General features: G+C 34.7%; 1 protein-coding gene across 1 annotated transcript in view; it reads right to left on the bottom strand.

The window, feature by feature from the left end:
- The window catches only part of ABCB5 (ATP binding cassette subfamily B member 5), a 116,904-nt gene that overhangs the window by 55,696 nt on the left and 43,425 nt on the right, over positions 1-17,783 (bottom strand). The window contains exon 14 of the mRNA XM_026507252.1: positions 3,604-3,765. Within this exon, the coding sequence (XP_026363037.1) occupies positions 3,604-3,765 (162 nt within the window). The remainder of the gene's footprint in view (positions 1-3,603; positions 3,766-17,783) is intronic.

The following is a 17,783-nucleotide window of genomic DNA, read 5'->3' as shown; positions in this document are numbered from 1 at the left end:
CAGTACAGCCCTGGTTTTTGATGTAAAGTTCGATGATTCATTAGTTGCGTATAACACCCAGTGCACCATGCAATACGTGCCCTCAAGCCTTATAGTATCCTAACATCTTCAATCAGACATTCTTCTATGCTATCACTTTCTCTTTTTTCTATAAATTTATCTACCACGAAAGAAATCTTTTATTTGGCTTTTTTCAGGAGCTATTTACTTAGTGGCAAGTTTAAAATAAAATTTTGATCCCTTCTCAAAATAAATTTATCTAAGATGGTTCTTTAACAAGTCAAAGACAAGTTCTTTGACAAAATAATGATGACAGGAAGTTTTGGTATGTGTCTGTCTCTACCTGTTTTTATTTATTTTTCACGTGAAAAGGAATAGGTCTGAAAATAATCATGTATGTTCAAGATAAATAATTACAGCATTAATCTTCACGGTTTGAACTTTTATAAAAAGTTTGATTGGATAATGGTAATATTAATAATATAATAAAATTTAGTATGCCAACAATAAAATTTAGTAAGCACTTTATATCAATCACTTATTTAATACTCACAGTAATTCATAAATAAGTTACTATTATTTTCCTCATGTTAAAGGTTAGAAAACTGAGGCACAGTGAATTTAAAGAACTCACCTAAGGTCCTAAAACTATTAAGCGGCAGAATCAAGATTTCAAATTAACAGTTTCTCCAGAGCCCACAATCCTAACCACTGCTATACTGTTTCTTGGGATTGATTCTCTTAGTACTTATGATCATCATGGATTCTAATAAACTGATTCATTTGGACAATATAGGCATAGTGGCAAATAAGCACTTCTAGAGTTTCAGAAATGAGTTACTGTCTATGTAAATATCATGGATGTTATATTTACTATGCACTACCTAGAATATTGTAGTTGTTCATTGAATATTAAAAATGGTATTGTTTTATCAGAATGAACATTATTTTAGGTAATGAGAGACTACTAATCCATTTTGAACAAGGTGTTTTAAATATTTATACATTTATACCACAAACACTCCATTTTTATTTTCCTTACATTGTGAAACTCTTTTACCTAAGACCTAATAGAGTTTTTGTTTAATTATAATGAAAAATAAAGACATATTACTTCAAAGAAAGATTTGAGTGTAGTGGTTTAAAAAAAAAATCTCAAAACAGGGTTAATTTAACCATAGCTATTTTCTTTTATTATTATACTTACTAGTTTGAAAATATTGAACTTCATAATTTCATAAATTATTAAGTCTACTGTGGAATGAAAATCATGCAAATTCAACTGCCATATAACAGCTAACTCTTATTTTTAAAGGAAAATGTGGCCTAATGTGAAATAAAATTGGAGCTAGCAGTTTTTGAATCAATATAAGATTATATTTTCAAATTTTTTTTATTATCACTGCTTTATAGCAGATGTTTAAAAATAATTCATTCTAGATTGTGGAGAAAGCTAGGGTTTTAAATGTGAAGTTTTAAGTTTGATGAGGAGATGGAGGGTCATAACTTTCTAAATTTCCTAATTTGTGAAATAATATTATTTCTTAAGTTTTAAATTTTAATTCCAGTATAGTTAACATACAGTGTTATATTAGTTTCACATATACAATATAGTGATTCAACAATTCTATACATTACTCAGTGCTGGTGATGATAAGTGTACTCTTTAATCCCCATGACCTATTTAATTTACCCTCCCCTCCCCCCCCACCTCCCCTCTGGTAATCATCAGTTTGTTCTTTAAAAGTTTGAGTCTCTTTCTTGGTTTCTCTCTCTCTCTTTTTTCCTTTGTTTATTTGTTTCTTAAATTCCACATATGAGTGAAATGGTATTTGTCTTTCTCTGACTGAACTATTTCACTGAGCATTATACTCTCTAGCTCCATTCATGTTGTCGCCAATGACAAAATTTCATTATTTTTATGGCTGAATAATATTCCATTGTATATATACACCACATCTTCTTTATCCATTTTTCAATCAATGGACACTTGTGTTGCTTCCACAATTTGGCTATTGTAACTAAAGCTGCAATAAACATAGGGGTGCATGTTTCCCTTTGATTAGTGTTTTTGTATTTTTCGGGTAAATATCAAGTAGTGCAATTACTGGGTCAGAGGGTAGTTCTATTTTTAACTTTTTGAGGACCCTGCACACGGTTTTCCACAGTGGCTCCACCAGTTTGCATTCCCACCAATAGTGCATGAAGATTCCTTTTTCTCCACATACATCTTCACCAACACTTGTTGTTTCTTATGTTTTTTATTTTAGCCATTATGACAGGTGTGAGGTGATTTCTTATTGTAGTTTTGATTTGCATTTCCCTGATGATGAGTAATGTTGAGCAGCTTTTCATGTTGGCCGTCTGAATGTTTTCTTTGGATAAATGTCTATTTATGTCTTCTGCCCATTTCTAATTGGATTTTTTTTTTTTTTTTGGTGTTGAGTTGTATAAGTTCTTTATATATGAAATAAATATTGACATCAAAAATATAATCAGAAAGTTGCAGAAGTAAAATAAACTGCAAAGGGGTGAGATTTGTTGTCTGTACATGAGCCCTTGAAAAAAAGACTGTCTTCCAGGTCAAGAGAAGCCTGGGCCAGAAGGAGGAAGTTATCTACAGCCTAATTCCTATAATTTACATTAATGTGTCCTAATGAAAAAACTATGTGAGATCACCTGGCATGCAGAAATGTGAATCCTAAAAAAGGAAATTTGCAAGAGTGCCTCCAGCATTATCATGCCTTCTTTTGATTGGCTACCATAAGCTTTCTGGTCTACCTGAGAAGATGTGGTTTATATACATATACATTTGTGTGTACATTCCTTCATTCAGCAGGCATTTATTGAATGCCCACTGTGTGTCAGGCACTGTGTTAGGTGATTCTGACACAGTAAGGTAAGTCAGAGTGGAAGAAAAAAAAACAACAAAACTCTTCTGCCTGGTTCCTTAGAACTTCCATGACTTGGCTTTCTAATACAACTGTTTTTGATTATTCTCCCAACAATCATCTTTACTCATGGAAGGAAGGCTGATCTTTCTGTTTGTTGCACACCAAGTTCCTTCTTACCTCTGTGGTGCTGTTCCACCTACGCAGACTTCTCCTTTTCTAACTCACACCTTCTAGTCTTCAAGGCCTCTTCATGAAACCTTCCATGGGTAATCTAGCTCCCCTTATCCCCACCAACTTTGGTTACTTCTATATTTTGTAACATCCATATGCAGGATTCTTCATTTTGCCTCTGTAGCTAAGTTTTCAGTATTTAAGTGGGGATTGTGTGTTAAATTTGTGTTCTAATGAAAAGATGACAGTATATAGAGTTATACTGTTCTGGATCTGCCATGTACAAACTTTGAAGCCTATCTGCAGTGTGCCTGGCAACTATTAGGTGTTATGTACTCATTAATTCTTTCATTTTCACCATATTATCTAGCACAATGCTGAGGATATTAGTCACACTGAATCTCTTCATTAAGGAATTATAAATAAACCTTGGTTACTTTGTGAAAACTAAGATTATGATTCAGGACATCTGTGGTATGATCTCTGAAAAGTTAAAAAAAAACCTCTGCTAACATAGCATTATGTCACATAAACATACCTGTGACATTGCAAGCGAATAATATAGACCTTGCTTTGCCATTAGTTCAGCATGTTTTCCTTTTTCCACCACCATTCCATCTTTCATAGTCACAATGAGATCTGCACTTCGAATAGTGGAAAGTCGGTGTGCTATGACAATTGTAGTTCGACCTTTGCTTGCCTACCAAACAGTAAATATAGAAAATAAATATGAAATTAATACAAATAACAAACAGCAATATTCAAGAAAGGTTATTGAAGTATTATTTTATTTCTTTTTAAAGATTTATTTATTTGAGAGAAAGAGAGAGAGAGAGTGCACACACAAGTAGGAGGGAGGGGCAGAGGAAGAGGGAGAGAGAGAATCTCAAGCAGACTCCCCATGAGTTGCAGAGCCTGACACTGGGCTTGATCTCACGAACCTGAGATCATGACCTGAGCCAAAATCAAGAGTCGGATGCTCAACCAACTAAGCCAGTCAGGTGCCCCTGTAGTATTATTTTAAATATCAAGGAAACTTATCTGTGAATATAGAAATTTGAACTTTAATAGATTAGGAAGGCTAATAAAAATTAGAATAAAAGGAAAATCAGAAAGTTAATTAGATTCTAATTTGGTGGATTTATAAAATTATAGTATCTTGAACTAGACAGAAAACTAAAGATCATTTAATTTGAGCTATGTAATAGTTGGCTGGCTATTAGTAACTAAAAGTAATTCAGTAACAAACTCACTATTTTCTTCCTCTCTAAAACGGGGATATTACTTAACTAGTTGGGTATGAATTCAAGGTAATACATGTCTTTAACTTTTTCACAAGTATCTTACAGATATGGAAAAGTACACATAAATGTATAGATAATGCATTTTGACAAACCAAATACATCTAGATGCATAGTATCCAGATTAAAAAAAGGTCATTACCAGCACTCTGAAACTCTCTTCAGGCTCTCTTCAATCATTGTTACCGCTCATCCACACAAACGGTAATCACTATCCTGACTTCAAACAGCATAGATTAGTTTTGATTTTCTGTTGTTGGTAATCACTATCCTGACTAAAGAGCATAGATTAGGTTGATTTTCTGTTGTATTTTATACAAGTGGAACCATGCAATATATACCCTTCTATGTCTGTGAAGTTTTGTTCAAATTATGTTTTTTGATATTCATCCATTTTGTTGTATATAGTTGTAGATCATTCATTCTTATTACTGAGCAAAATTCCATTGTATATACCAAAATTTATTTATCCATACTATTGCTGACTGGCATTTGGATAGTTCCAGGTTTTTTTCTGTTATGAACAGATTCCTATACATGTTTATTGGATGAACATATGTAGAGAATTCTACTAGATACATACTGAGGAGAAGAACTGCTCAGCATTTTTAGATTCTGCCAAACAACTTTTTAAAGTGGTTTTCCCATTTATAAACTCCCAAAAGTGCAGGAGAATTATGGCTACTCTATATTCTCACTAACACTTGGTACTTTCTGTCTTTGTCTGGTAGGTGGGTACTATCATATTGTGGCTTTATTTGCATTTCCCTTATGACTGATAAAGTTGAACAACTTTTCATATGGTTGGTGACAATTTGGATATTCTCTGTTGTGAATTGTTAGATTTTGTTTGGTTTTCTGTTGGAACTGTCTTATTCTTGTCAATTTCAGGACTTATTTATTCTATATATGAGGACTTAGTCACATAATACTACAATGATTTCCCCCCCAAATGGCTGTCTTTTCACTCTCTTAATAATGTCTTACTGAATAGAATTTAAAAAAATTTTAGTGAAGTATAATTTATCAACTTTTTGTATAATTTATGTTTTTTGTGTCCTATTTTAAAAAATCTTTATCTAATGTCACATAGATGTTTTCCTATCTTTTATCTTACTATGTTATCATTTTGATTTTCATATTTAGATCTATAATTTATCTGGAACTGACTTCTGTGTGTGATGTAAAGTAAGAGTCAATGTACATTTTCCCATACAGCTAAACAAATGCCCCAACAGCATTTCTGAGAAGACCATCCTTACTTTATTGCACTGCAGAGTTGTCTTTGTCATTAAATCAGGTGACCATTACTTTGTGTCTGTTTTTGTATTCTGTATACTGTTCTACAATTCAGTTTGTCTATTATTGCACCAACTACTACAGATTTAAAATAGGCCTCGATATCCGTTAATCTGAGTCTTCCAGCTTTATTGCTCCTCTACAAGACTGTCTTGACTATTCTTGAAATAATGTACTTTCTATAAATGCCTAGCACAATAATGGATACTTTTGGCATACTACAGGCACACTAAAAATTTTCTGTTGCTCAAGAACTGATAGCTAATATTATTACTATTAGTAGTACTGCTATATTACTGCTATTTACTTTTATGGCTCTCACTTTTATGCTTATCTATTACAGAAAAGGAAATTGGGAGTTCAGAAAAGTTAAGAAGCTTGCTCAAGCCTCAGCCAGTCACTGGAAGGACTGGTACTAGAATCTGGTATGGTGTTCTTTAGTCTCTGAAAGGGGTGGCTCCATGCAGATGTACTTGATAAAGCATATGAGTATTTCTTTCAAATTCTATTCCAAGTCTATAAGAGAAGAAAACTTTTCAGAACAAGTTATTAAGATTAAATAATAATGTGGAAAAAGAGTAATGATAAAATATTATATGGAATTTATGTATCATGTTATAACTATGTTAAAAAATTCATCCACAGATAACACCTATATAAAAATATACCAAAATACTCTGAGTGCCTGTATTTAATTACTGGGCCTATGGATTGTATTCTTTTTGTCTCCATTTTCTTAATTTTATTTAACATAAATGCATTTCATTTTTGCTTAAAAGCAATAAAACTAAATAAATAAAAATAGAAGCAAGAAAGCTAAAACAAGTCCATAATAACAATTAAATAATTCAATACCCCTTTTTCAGTAATTTATGGAAGTAAATAGAGAATCTGTAAGGATAAGGAAGACTTGATTAATACTATTAACCAACTTGATATAATTGATGTTTATAGAACATTCTACCCAACAACAGCAAAATGCACATTACTTCCAAGTCAACACAAAATATTTACAAAGATAGATCATATTCTGTGCCATAAAACAAGTCTTAATAAAATTAAAAGGATTCAAGTCATACAAAGTATGTTCTCTGACCACAGTGGAATTATATTAGAAATTAATATAGAAATATTTCTGGAAACCCCCAATACTTGGAAACCAAATAATAATTCTCAAGTAAATGACCTTAGATTCAGCCTAAGAAAACAGCAACAAAAGAGCAAGTTAAACTCAAAATAAGCAGAAGACAGGAAATAAAGATCCAAGCAGAAACCAATTAGATACAGAAGATGAAAATAAGCCATAAAGAGACAAATACATCAATATAACAGAACAGAGAGTCCAGAAAAAGACCTACACATATGTGGAAAATTCAATTTTTCACAAAGGTGCAAAGGCAATTCAGCAGAGAAAAGACATTTTGCTCAGCAAATGGTGCTGGAACAACTGCAAGTTTATATGCAAACAAAACAAACAACAATAAAACAAACTTCAAACCATATCTGGTACAGTGGACAGAAATTAACACAAAATTGATCCCAAACCTAAATGTAAGAACTAAAACTATAATACTTCTAGAAAAAAATGTAGGGAGTAATCTTTGTGACCTTGGATTTGACAAAAGTTTCTTAAATAGAACACTAAAAGCTTGATTTATAAAAGAAAAAATTATAAATAAAACTTCCCCAAACTAAAAAGTTCTGTTCTTTGGATGATACTCTTAAGTGAATGGAAAGACAAGTCTCAGATGGGAAGAAATATTTTCCAATCTTTTTTCTGATAAAATAGTTGTATCCAGAAATATAAAGAATATATAAAGAACTCTCGGAACTCTGTGATAAGAAAACAAATGACCCAATTAAAAAATGGGCACAACATCTGAACAGACACATTAACAAAGAAGAGATACTGATAGTCAAGAAGCACATAAAAATGTTCAACATCATTAGTCATCACGATAATGCAAATTAAACCAATAATGAAATACCACTACACATTTATTCTGAAGGCTAACATTAAAATCCTGGTTATCCCAAGTGTTGGCAAGTATGTGGAGTAGCTGTAATTCTCATATATTTTAGGAATGTAAAAGGAAAATAATTTGGTAGTTCATTTAAAATTTAAATCTATGTTCTACCCATTTAAATTCTAGATATTTACCCAAGAGAAATAAAAGTGCATATCCACAGAAAGACTTACATATGAATGTTTAGAGCAACCTTATATGTAATATCCGAAAACTGCAAACAAACTAAATAACTTTAATGGGCATCAATACCAATGAGCTCAAACAGTGGTACATCCATACAATGGAATACTATTCACCAATAAAGAGGAACTCTTGATACATTTCACAACATGAACAGGTCCAAAAACAATTATGCTGAGTGCAAGAAGTCAGGCAGGACAGAATACATAATGGTATGATTCCATTTATACAAGTTCTAGAAAATACATGGTAATCTATACTGGCAGTAAACAAATTAGTGGCTGACAAGAGTGGGGCAGGGCTGGGAGAGGGAGGGTTGGGATGGAGTGTTTACAAAAAGCACGTGAAAATTTTGGGAAGTGATTGGTTCACTATGTTGATTGTGGTGGTTTCACAGGTGCACATGTATGCCCAAACTCTTCTAATTGTATACTTTCATATGTGCAGTTTAAGTTAATTAAATCTCAAAAAAGCTGTTAAAAAATGTCAAACAAAAGAAGCATCCGTATTTATAGCACCCAAGTTGGCCATTCTTGAAGTTCTCTACAAACCCTAACTGGGATTAAGGTATTTTAATGAATTTTATGCAAATGTAATGAGAAAGTGGATTGAGGAGCAACTAACTGTATTTTAGGTAGGAAGATTTATTTTTCTTAATTGCTGCAAGGTCTGATAATGTACACATAATTATGTTGTTAATTGGCACTTACAAGCATATGTGAGTTTCTCTAGATTTTATTTATGTGTAACATAGTCCGCAGAAAAGAGGTCAAAACACTAAAAACTTAGTGCTTCCTTTATTTTTCATATTGCCAAATATATAGACATTTTATTAAACTAACGAGTGAAAGATAGTTGGGAAGAGAGTTTTTATTGTTTGCTTTTTGTTTTCCTCAGTTTCCTATTTACTTGTATGTGGTAATTCTAAGCGTTGCTATATAAAAACATCCCAATGAATGGTACAATAAAATTGGTAAAAAGATTTTTGCTTTACTTTTTTATTTTTATTTATTATTTATTTAAACAATTTTATTCATTCACCCGACAGAGAAAGACAGCGAGAGAGGGAACATGAGCAGGGGGAGTGGGAGAGGGAGAAGCAGGCTCCCCGCCTAGCAGGGAGCCCGATGTGGGGCTCGATCCCAGGACCCTGAGGATCATGACCTGAGCCGAAGGCAGACGTCCAAAGACTGAGCCACCCAGGCGCCCCTGCTTTAGTTTTTTTTTTTTTTAAATAACTTTTATTTTAGAATAGTTTTAGATTTAGGGAAAATTTGCAAAGATACTACAGTGTTCATGTACCCTTCACACAATATCCCCCAGTGTCAACATCTGACATTTCTATGGTGCATTTGTTACAATAAATGAACCAGTATCAATACATTATTAGCTGAACTCCAAACTTTATTCAGATTTCCTTAATTTTTACTTACTATTCTTTGTCTGCTCCCAGATCCCCCTCTCAATACATTACATTTAGCCATCATGTCTCCTCAGGCTCCTCTTGGCTGTGACAATTTCTCAGACATTCCTTATTTTTTATGAACTTGATAGTTTTGAGGAATACCAGTCAGATACTCTGTAGAATGTCCCTCAATTAGGATTAGTCTGATGGGCCTAGTTTTTAGAGGTAAGACATTGAGCCTATACCAATCTCACTTTTCCCATTCAAACTTCTAGTTTAATTGTATTCTGGGTCTTGGAGACCTTGAGACTGGCCTCCAGCACCTTAAAGGGGAATGAACATAAGGATGGGGTTGTTGAGTAGGCATGCATTAGGACTACAAGTGCAAAGGTGAAAACACTCAGATACTCAGGCTCCTGGCCTGTATCTCTCTCATTTATTCAATTACATTCCCTCGAGGTGAAAAACGTTATTTTCTAAAAGCAACCAGATCTCAAACCTTATTGATGAGGCAGTAAGATGTTACCAATTAGCTTAATGATTTCATAATACTATTAAACACTTCTCAAAGCAAATTAATATGTATGGAATTTACTTAAAAATATTAAAGTAAACATATAACACAGATACTCTAGGGGGAATGTAGGGAAAAGGATGTTGTAAAATCAATTAGGAGACTGCAATTAGAAAAGATTTGAGAATGGTGTGCAGCCTCATGACATAATCAGAATTATGAAGTTTCCTGATGCAAGTTGTATTATTCTAGACCTTTTCTTCATGGAAGGCCCCCTTCACAGGCATTTTTGTAGACCTCTCTTCTAATATTTCTTGACTTCTTAGCCATTACATATAGAACAAGTTTACTTATTTTGCAAAAGTTCATGCTATTGTCTGACATCTGAAAACTGACAGTAAGAGATGACATTTCTGCAGTTGTGCCTTAGTGAGCATTAATGTTTCTGCAGACTGGAATGGCCTGCATTTACCCATCTGTACCATCTTTACTCTGCCAGGCTCATGGTCTAAACTATATTTAGTTAAGGTATATATTATATTACAGTTAATCTATTATAGCATGAATTAGTGTCCGAGTCTTTCAAATCACAAAAATGCCTAATACTTTAAAAGGGAAAAAACTAGGGGTCCCTGGCTGGCTCAGTCAGTAGAGCATTTCAGTCTTGATCTTGTGGTTTTAAGTTTGAGTCTCACATTGTGAGTAGAGGTCATTTAAAAAAATTACAAAATAAAAAGGGAAAAAAATTATGTTCTGAAAAACCTATAAAATGGGCTTCCAATTATCTTACACACTTAAGGTACTATAAAGTGCACTACAAAAATACAGCTCCACTACATCATCCCAAATGTGACCTAAAACTGATGTACTGGCCGTAGGAAACAACACTAATTGTTTCAGACTTAAAACATAGGAGAAATTTTGGAAGTCAAGACCTCCTAGAAAACTGGTCAAAGAAATTTGAGCTGATGCTTTGTTTCCTAACAAGAAGTACTGTAAAAATAAGGGAGGTAGTAGAATCCATTCCACTGATTTTTCAGATGTCTCAGAGAAGCTGTGGTAGATTTTCAGTATGTCTTTTTTGCTATTAATTCTCCTAGAGAGTACCAATTTGAAAGAAACTTCCTAGTATCTTCTTCTTTATAGTTTAAACAAAGCTAAAAGCCAGACAATTAGGTATTTAACCAGAAAAAGGTCAACAGGAAGGTACGTCTCTACTTGACACTTTGCAGGCATTTTTTTAGATTACTTTGCAATGCCATGCACAACAATAAATCACCAGGTAATTAGCTTGCACTTTGAAATAGAGGGTGTTTTAAAACATACCTCATGGAAATGCTAGGACAGAGATAAGGGCCTGAGGAGGCTAGCTAGCTTTTCACCAGTGGTGGTCATGTGCCTTGAATAAAGGTGGGCAGAAGGAAAAGAAAGAACAATGTAAAGCTGTGAGCATTTGAGAGGGCCTGAATTTGACTGGTGGGTCAATTAACAGGGGTAATGTACTCTCTGAAGAAGCCTGTAAACACAGAGTTCTCATGTCCCACAGCAAACAAGGCATGGGAAACCTATGGAAGGCAAGTTCCCACTGACTGCCTCCTAGCAGGTTTGCTCAGGTGAACTTGGGGCTCACTGATGACATATACTCTATGATGCAATAGAGTCTTGTGGTCTTCAGATTCTTTTTTTTTTAAGCTGCAAAATCCTTTTATCAAATAAAAGCACATGTGGAAACTTAATAGCTTTAAATTAACCATACAGATTAATGGTTAGTTGCCATTTGAATTTTTGGGGTGGTGCTGCTCATCCACCCTATCTCTCTACCTTCCTCCACTCCTCAAGAGGCCCTTGGAGGGGCACCTGGGTGGCTCAAGTAAGTTAAGCTTCTGACTTCCGGTAGAGGTCATGATCTCAGGGTCCTGGGATCGAGCCCCACATCGAGCTCCCTGCTCAGTGGGGAGTCTGCTTCTCCCTCTGCCCCTCCCCCTGCTCGTGCACTCTCTTGCTCTCTCTAATAAATAAATAAAATCTTAAAAGAAAGAAGCTCCTGGAAAACCCTAGTACCTTAGAACTCCAAGAATATGGTCCAAAAAACTTCTCGTTACTGTTTTACAAATTTCCATCTCTTTGAGCTACTGAATTTTAATTGACCATAAAGACCTATAAGAAGGTCTTTATGGTAGTTTTATGGAAACACAGGATTTTTGGTGTCTTAACTACCTTGTTATGATGTTGAAAGCCAATTGGCATGCCATTCTTCTGAGTCAACACTGATTCCATAGCTGAACAATGTAGAATTATTGTCAGGTCACTTCACCTGTCCGAAAATGCTTTCTCTTTTGTAAAATGGAGTGGCAAATAGCAAAATATCAGCCTCTTAGAAGCCATATTTAATAAGTTACTTACCTCCTACTCAACCTCTTCTTTTCAGTTTGCAGGGATCTACTCAATTGTGTATACACACACACACACACACACACACACTTAGGTTAAGACTCCTTAGAGAGTAAAACACATTCAAAATCTAAACTCTTTGATGAGATGAGGCCACATGTACTACCTAATTAGGAATATGGAATAGTACTCAATAGTATAATGTTTTCTTTTTATAATCTGAAATATCTCCATTTTCCCTTAATAATTGATAATAATAAATAATAATAAAATTATTCATAGCCATTTAATACCTTTCTCTTTCACTTAACTTTATCAAGCAAATATCTGTGGAGAAATTACAACAAAAAGTAAATGAAGTAAATGGTGGGCAAGAAGAGAAAATGCTACAATAATCAGTTCATCTTTCTTCAAAGAGGGAATAATATCTTATCTAGACCAGAACACTGACCAATAAATAATATATTAGAGATACCTTATTTGGTAGCAATTAGAAAAATTAATATCTTATATAGAAGGTCTTCTTATTTGTGGGGGAGGACAAGGCTTAGGAATAATTTAAATTTACAGAAATCACCAAGATACTTACTTGTATCATGGAAAAGTATTTTGTTACATTTTTAAGGCTTTTTATTGTATTTTTTTTTAAAGATTTTATTTATTTATTTGACAGAGAGACAGCCAGTGAGAGAGGGAACACAAGCAGGGGGAGTGGGAGAGGAAGAAGCAGGCTCCCAGTGGAGGAGCCTGATGTGGGGCTCGATCCCAAAACGCTGGGATCACGCCCTGAGCTGAAGGCAGACGCTTAATGACTGCGCCACCCAGGAGCCCCTATTGTATTTTTTTTAAAGACTCTGAAATGTCCTGCTAATAATGATTTAAACCCATTTGTGAAAGAAAAACCCACGAGCTATATATACAACAGGATCAAATAAGCAGCTTAAGGGGACAAAAGTGAGTCTGTTATATGCTGACATGGGAGCCTCAATTTGGGGTATGGTTTGTTTCTTTCCCAAGGAAGCAATGTTTGTTTTTCTGTTTTTTTTTTAAGCTCTGGTAAAAATATACATAACATGAAATTTACTATTCTAACCATTTTTAAGGGTTGGGTCCTCCTGGATCAGAGAGGCCAATTCCTTCTGTGTCACTATTCTTTTACATTCAGGCTTAGATTGTTATTCTTTTTTTTTTTTTTTTAGTGGTAAAATATACATAAAATTTTAACCAGTTTCAACCATTTTAAAGTGTACAATTTAGTGGCATTAAGTACATTCATATTGTTGTGCAACCATCACCACTATCTAACTCCAGAACTTTTTTTTCATCCCATAGTGGAACTCTATACCCCTTTAAACCATAACTTCCCATTCCTCCCCTTCCCTTAGCCCCTGGTAACCTCCATTTTACTTTATGTCTATGAACATGACTATTCTAAGTATCTCATATAAATGCAATCACACACACATTTGTCCTTTTGCATCTCTCAGCATAGTATCTTCTAGGGTCATCCATGTTGTAGTGTGTCAGAATTTCCTTCCTTTCTAAGGTTTAGTACTATTCCATTGTATATATATATGTTTTGTTTATCCATTCATTTGTCAATGAGCATTTAGATTGTTTCTACCTTTTGGCTATTGTGAATGATGTTGCTGTGAAGACTAGCATACAAATATCTATTTTAATTCCTTTTTAAATTTTTGTTGGATATATGCCCAGAAGGGGAATTATTGGATCATATGGTAATTCTATCTTTAATAAGAGGCTAGTTTTGAAGAGTGATCTGGATTAAGATTTAGTTTAAGTCCCTAGCAGATGTATAATCTTGGGGCAATATAGCATGGTGGCTATGTGAATGAGCTAAAGAAACATGTCTGGGTCCACGTTTTGGCTTCACTGTTGCCTAGCTGTTATTCAACCTCTCTGTGCTTCAGTGTGCAAATCTGTAAAATAGGTAAATAAGCGTTCTTCTCTCATTGGGTTCTTATAAGGATTAGCTACTATCACCCATTTGTTCCTTTATTATACCTATAGCAATGACTCATGAATGGCCTCAGGGGGTCTATAAACCCCTCAATATATATTATACATCAATATTTGTGTACAAGTGCATTTGTAGATTTTTCTGAGGAGTTACAATGGTTTATTTTTCCCTTTCTTAGTCAGATTCTCAAAGGTGACCTGATCTATCAAAAGGGGAGAAGCACTACCCTAAAATAAATTAGTGGTCTATAATTTAACACCAAGCCTAACAAATGTGAGCTTGATTAGGAAGGCTTATAAAATATTCCATGATGCTTTTAGAATGAGATATTCTCTATGCTACCTTTGTTCTTCTGGCTAAATTCCAGCCAAAGAAATCCCCTTGCAGAAATTCCCTTTCTGTTCTCAACTATGATAATGTTGCTACAAATGGTTTAAAAAAAAAAAAAGAAAGAAAGAAAGGAGAAAAAAATGAATAAATCCCCAATTCTACATATAACAAGCAAGATATTTAATTGACAAAGATGCACCAAAATGTGTAATAATTAACCTATCTTTAACTTTGGATAACCACTTCTTTGGGCTTAATTTAACAAAGTAGCCCACAGCTTAATGCAGTATACCAATTTTCTTATTGTTCAGTTCCCCAAGTAATATAAATATGTTAAGGCGCCTCTGGGGAAGATCAACAGAATGCATCACAGTGAGAAAGAGCAGTATTGATAAAGAAAAGCCCATGAGGGCTGCAACAAAGCGGCTCTGCCTCTTCAAAGAATAAAATTGCAATGGAAACCCTTCCCTCATAATTAGCAAAGGGTTTTTTTAAAGGTTCTCCATTGATGTGGTGTAGCTGACCCTCCCTTAGTAATAATTATCCCTAGATTTGCATACCACTTTTAACATTTCAAAGAGCTTTCACAGGCTTTATCCTAAAGTCAGTGTGGGCTTCCTCTGCTCCCCCAGGGGCCTACAGGTGTTTACTGCCATTCCTCCTCTACTGGGAGTGAATGGAAGCCTGCTGCCTTGGCCTGCTGGGTCCAAACCAGTAGCAGAGCGGAACCACATAGCCTTTAGCATAAATCTTTATCCACTGACCCTAGGTCCTCCTCATGAACAATATAAGCGAAACAAAACTACTTTGCAGCAAGCCTAACTTAAGAAATCCAGAAAATAGAACTTCAGGCCTTGAAACTATTCTGTAGCACACTCATACATTTAACAAATGCTTACTGGCCATCAACTAAGGACCAGTCATCATTTTAGTGCTGAAGACACTGCAGTTAACCAATCAAAGCCTTTGCCACCACTGAGTTTACATTCCAGTGGGGGAAAGAGAGACAACAAAATAAACAAATACACACATAGTACGTTAGCTGCTAAGAAGTGCTATGGCATGTTTAAAGAGCAGCCAATGTTGGGGGGAGCAGTGGGATGTGAGGTTCCAAAAGGAGTTTGGAGACTGACTCCACAGAACCTTGTAGCATATTGTACAGAATTTGGATTTTACTCAGAGTGAGTTAAGAAGCCATTGGAGGATTTGAAGCAGAAGCATGACATATTCACATTTACATTTTAGTAGCATCACCTGACTGCTGTGTTAAAACAGATTGCATGGGCATGGGCTGAGGCAAGAAGTTAGCTACTGCAATAATCCAAATGAGGACAAGAGTGATAGATCCCTGATGCTCTTTTAGTCAAAATTTACCCTCTGCTCCAGGAACTACTGATTTGATTTCTTTTCTTCCTTTCTTCCTTCCTTCCTTCCTTTTTTTTAGATTTATTTGTTTTTATTTTAGAGAGAGAGAGAGCGCACGTGGGGTGGGGAAGTGCACAGGGAGAAGGAGAGAAAGAATCTCAAACAGACTCTCCACTGGGCGGGGAGCCCGATGTGGGGCTTGATCTCATGACCTTGAGATCATGACCTGAGCTGAAATCAAGAGTTGGATGCTTCAGTGACTGCTTTTAGATAAGTGACTGCTTTAGATAGGATAACTAATCACTACAGATTAGTTTTACTGGTTCTAGAACTTGATGTAAGTGGAAGACAATGGGGGTAATGGAGAGGATGGGCTGGAACAGGTGAAGGCTGGGTCCCGAAGTAGGTGCATACAGCATTCACCAACAAGAAGGGATACATTCTATTGTTCCCTCTTTATTTGGTTAGTAGTTTACAAGATTATTTTGAGCTATAAAAATCTACTAACTGTTGTACGTTAGGCCACATTATGTAGCAGGTCTGAGAATTCTTAGATGAGCAGAAATGAGATCTGCTGCATGCCCTCCCTTCTTAGGTAGGGACCTCTCCAAAGGTTTGATTCCACAACTGCCCTTTGTGTGGTATGTATGGAAGACTCTCATGGCACTGGAGTTACCTTGACTATATTTTAATTCTCCTCTTTGCTGTGAGTCATTTTCCAATCAACTGAGGCATATATAATTACTCAGTTTACTTTGCTACTTGTAACCCCACTTGTTACCATTTACCTTCATCCCACAAAAGACCAGCAAAACCTACTTAAAGCAGTTTTACACCTATACATCTCCACAATGTTGATAATCCCCTAACCTTAAAAAAATGAAAAACAATATAGTAAATGAATTTTAGAAAACTTTAATTCCCTCATAATTCTGCCATACAACTGTTGGTATTTTCATATATATTGTCTTCATTTTTGTGCACATGCACACCTATTGTATGTAACTGTAATCATAGTTTACATTTTGTGTTGTTCTTTTTTTATTATGATATAGATTTCATTTTAACCAGTAGTAAAAAAACAAAACAAAACAACTTTTATTAATTTATTATGTTACCAAGCAACTATTATTTTAAAAGTTTGAACAAGTTTTGATTGCCTGATGTGATTAACACATTGGATGAAAAGACAATGGGCACTTAACCTCTAAACAACGCTGGAGCCTATTACAATATGTTTTTAAAAATCTTATATATATGTTAATTATATCTCAATAAAACAAAAGCAAATCTTATGTAAGTTAAAAGATGGTTATGTTAAGTGTAATAATTTTTTGTACATTCAAGCCCTAAGTAATTAAGCATCACCACTGAACACAATTTGAGTGCATTCTACAGATAGAGCCTGGTCCTAGTTACTAAATATATAAAAATGAATAAAGCATCAGTCATGCCCTAGAGGGTATCATTGTTTCTTCTTCACCAAAAAGAACCAAACTGGCAAAGTGTCTACGATAAACATAGACTTTCATATCGCTTGTTTACTTTATGGAAATAAGAAATATCATGAGCAACATGTGGCACTCTTACCATGGGATGGAAACAAGGGTAAAAACTTATACTCTGACTTACAAGTGATAATAGTAACTAATAGATTATTCAATAAGCATGGGCACTCTGGCTGCCAGTATCCATTTCTGGTTGCACAAAGTTAGTATTTAAAAAGAAAAAGCCCATCATTTTCTTAGGCAGAAAAACACATTTTCAAACAAGCTCAAAGTAATATGTGTCATTAAACCTTCTGAAGGGTCTGAAGGCCATGATTTAAAAAAGGGGTTGGGGGTGCCTGGGTGGCTCAGTTAGTTAAAAGTTTACCCTTAATTTCAGCTCAGGTCATGCTCTCAAGGTTTTGAGATTGAGCC

This window comes from Ursus arctos, unplaced genomic scaffold (genome assembly GCF_023065955.2).
Source record: "Ursus arctos isolate Adak ecotype North America unplaced genomic scaffold, UrsArc2.0 scaffold_3, whole genome shotgun sequence".
NCBI lineage: Eukaryota > Metazoa > Chordata > Mammalia > Carnivora > Ursidae > Ursus > Ursus arctos.
The sequence above is the reverse complement of the archived record's forward strand: the minus strand, read 5'-3'. Positions and strand labels throughout refer to the sequence as shown.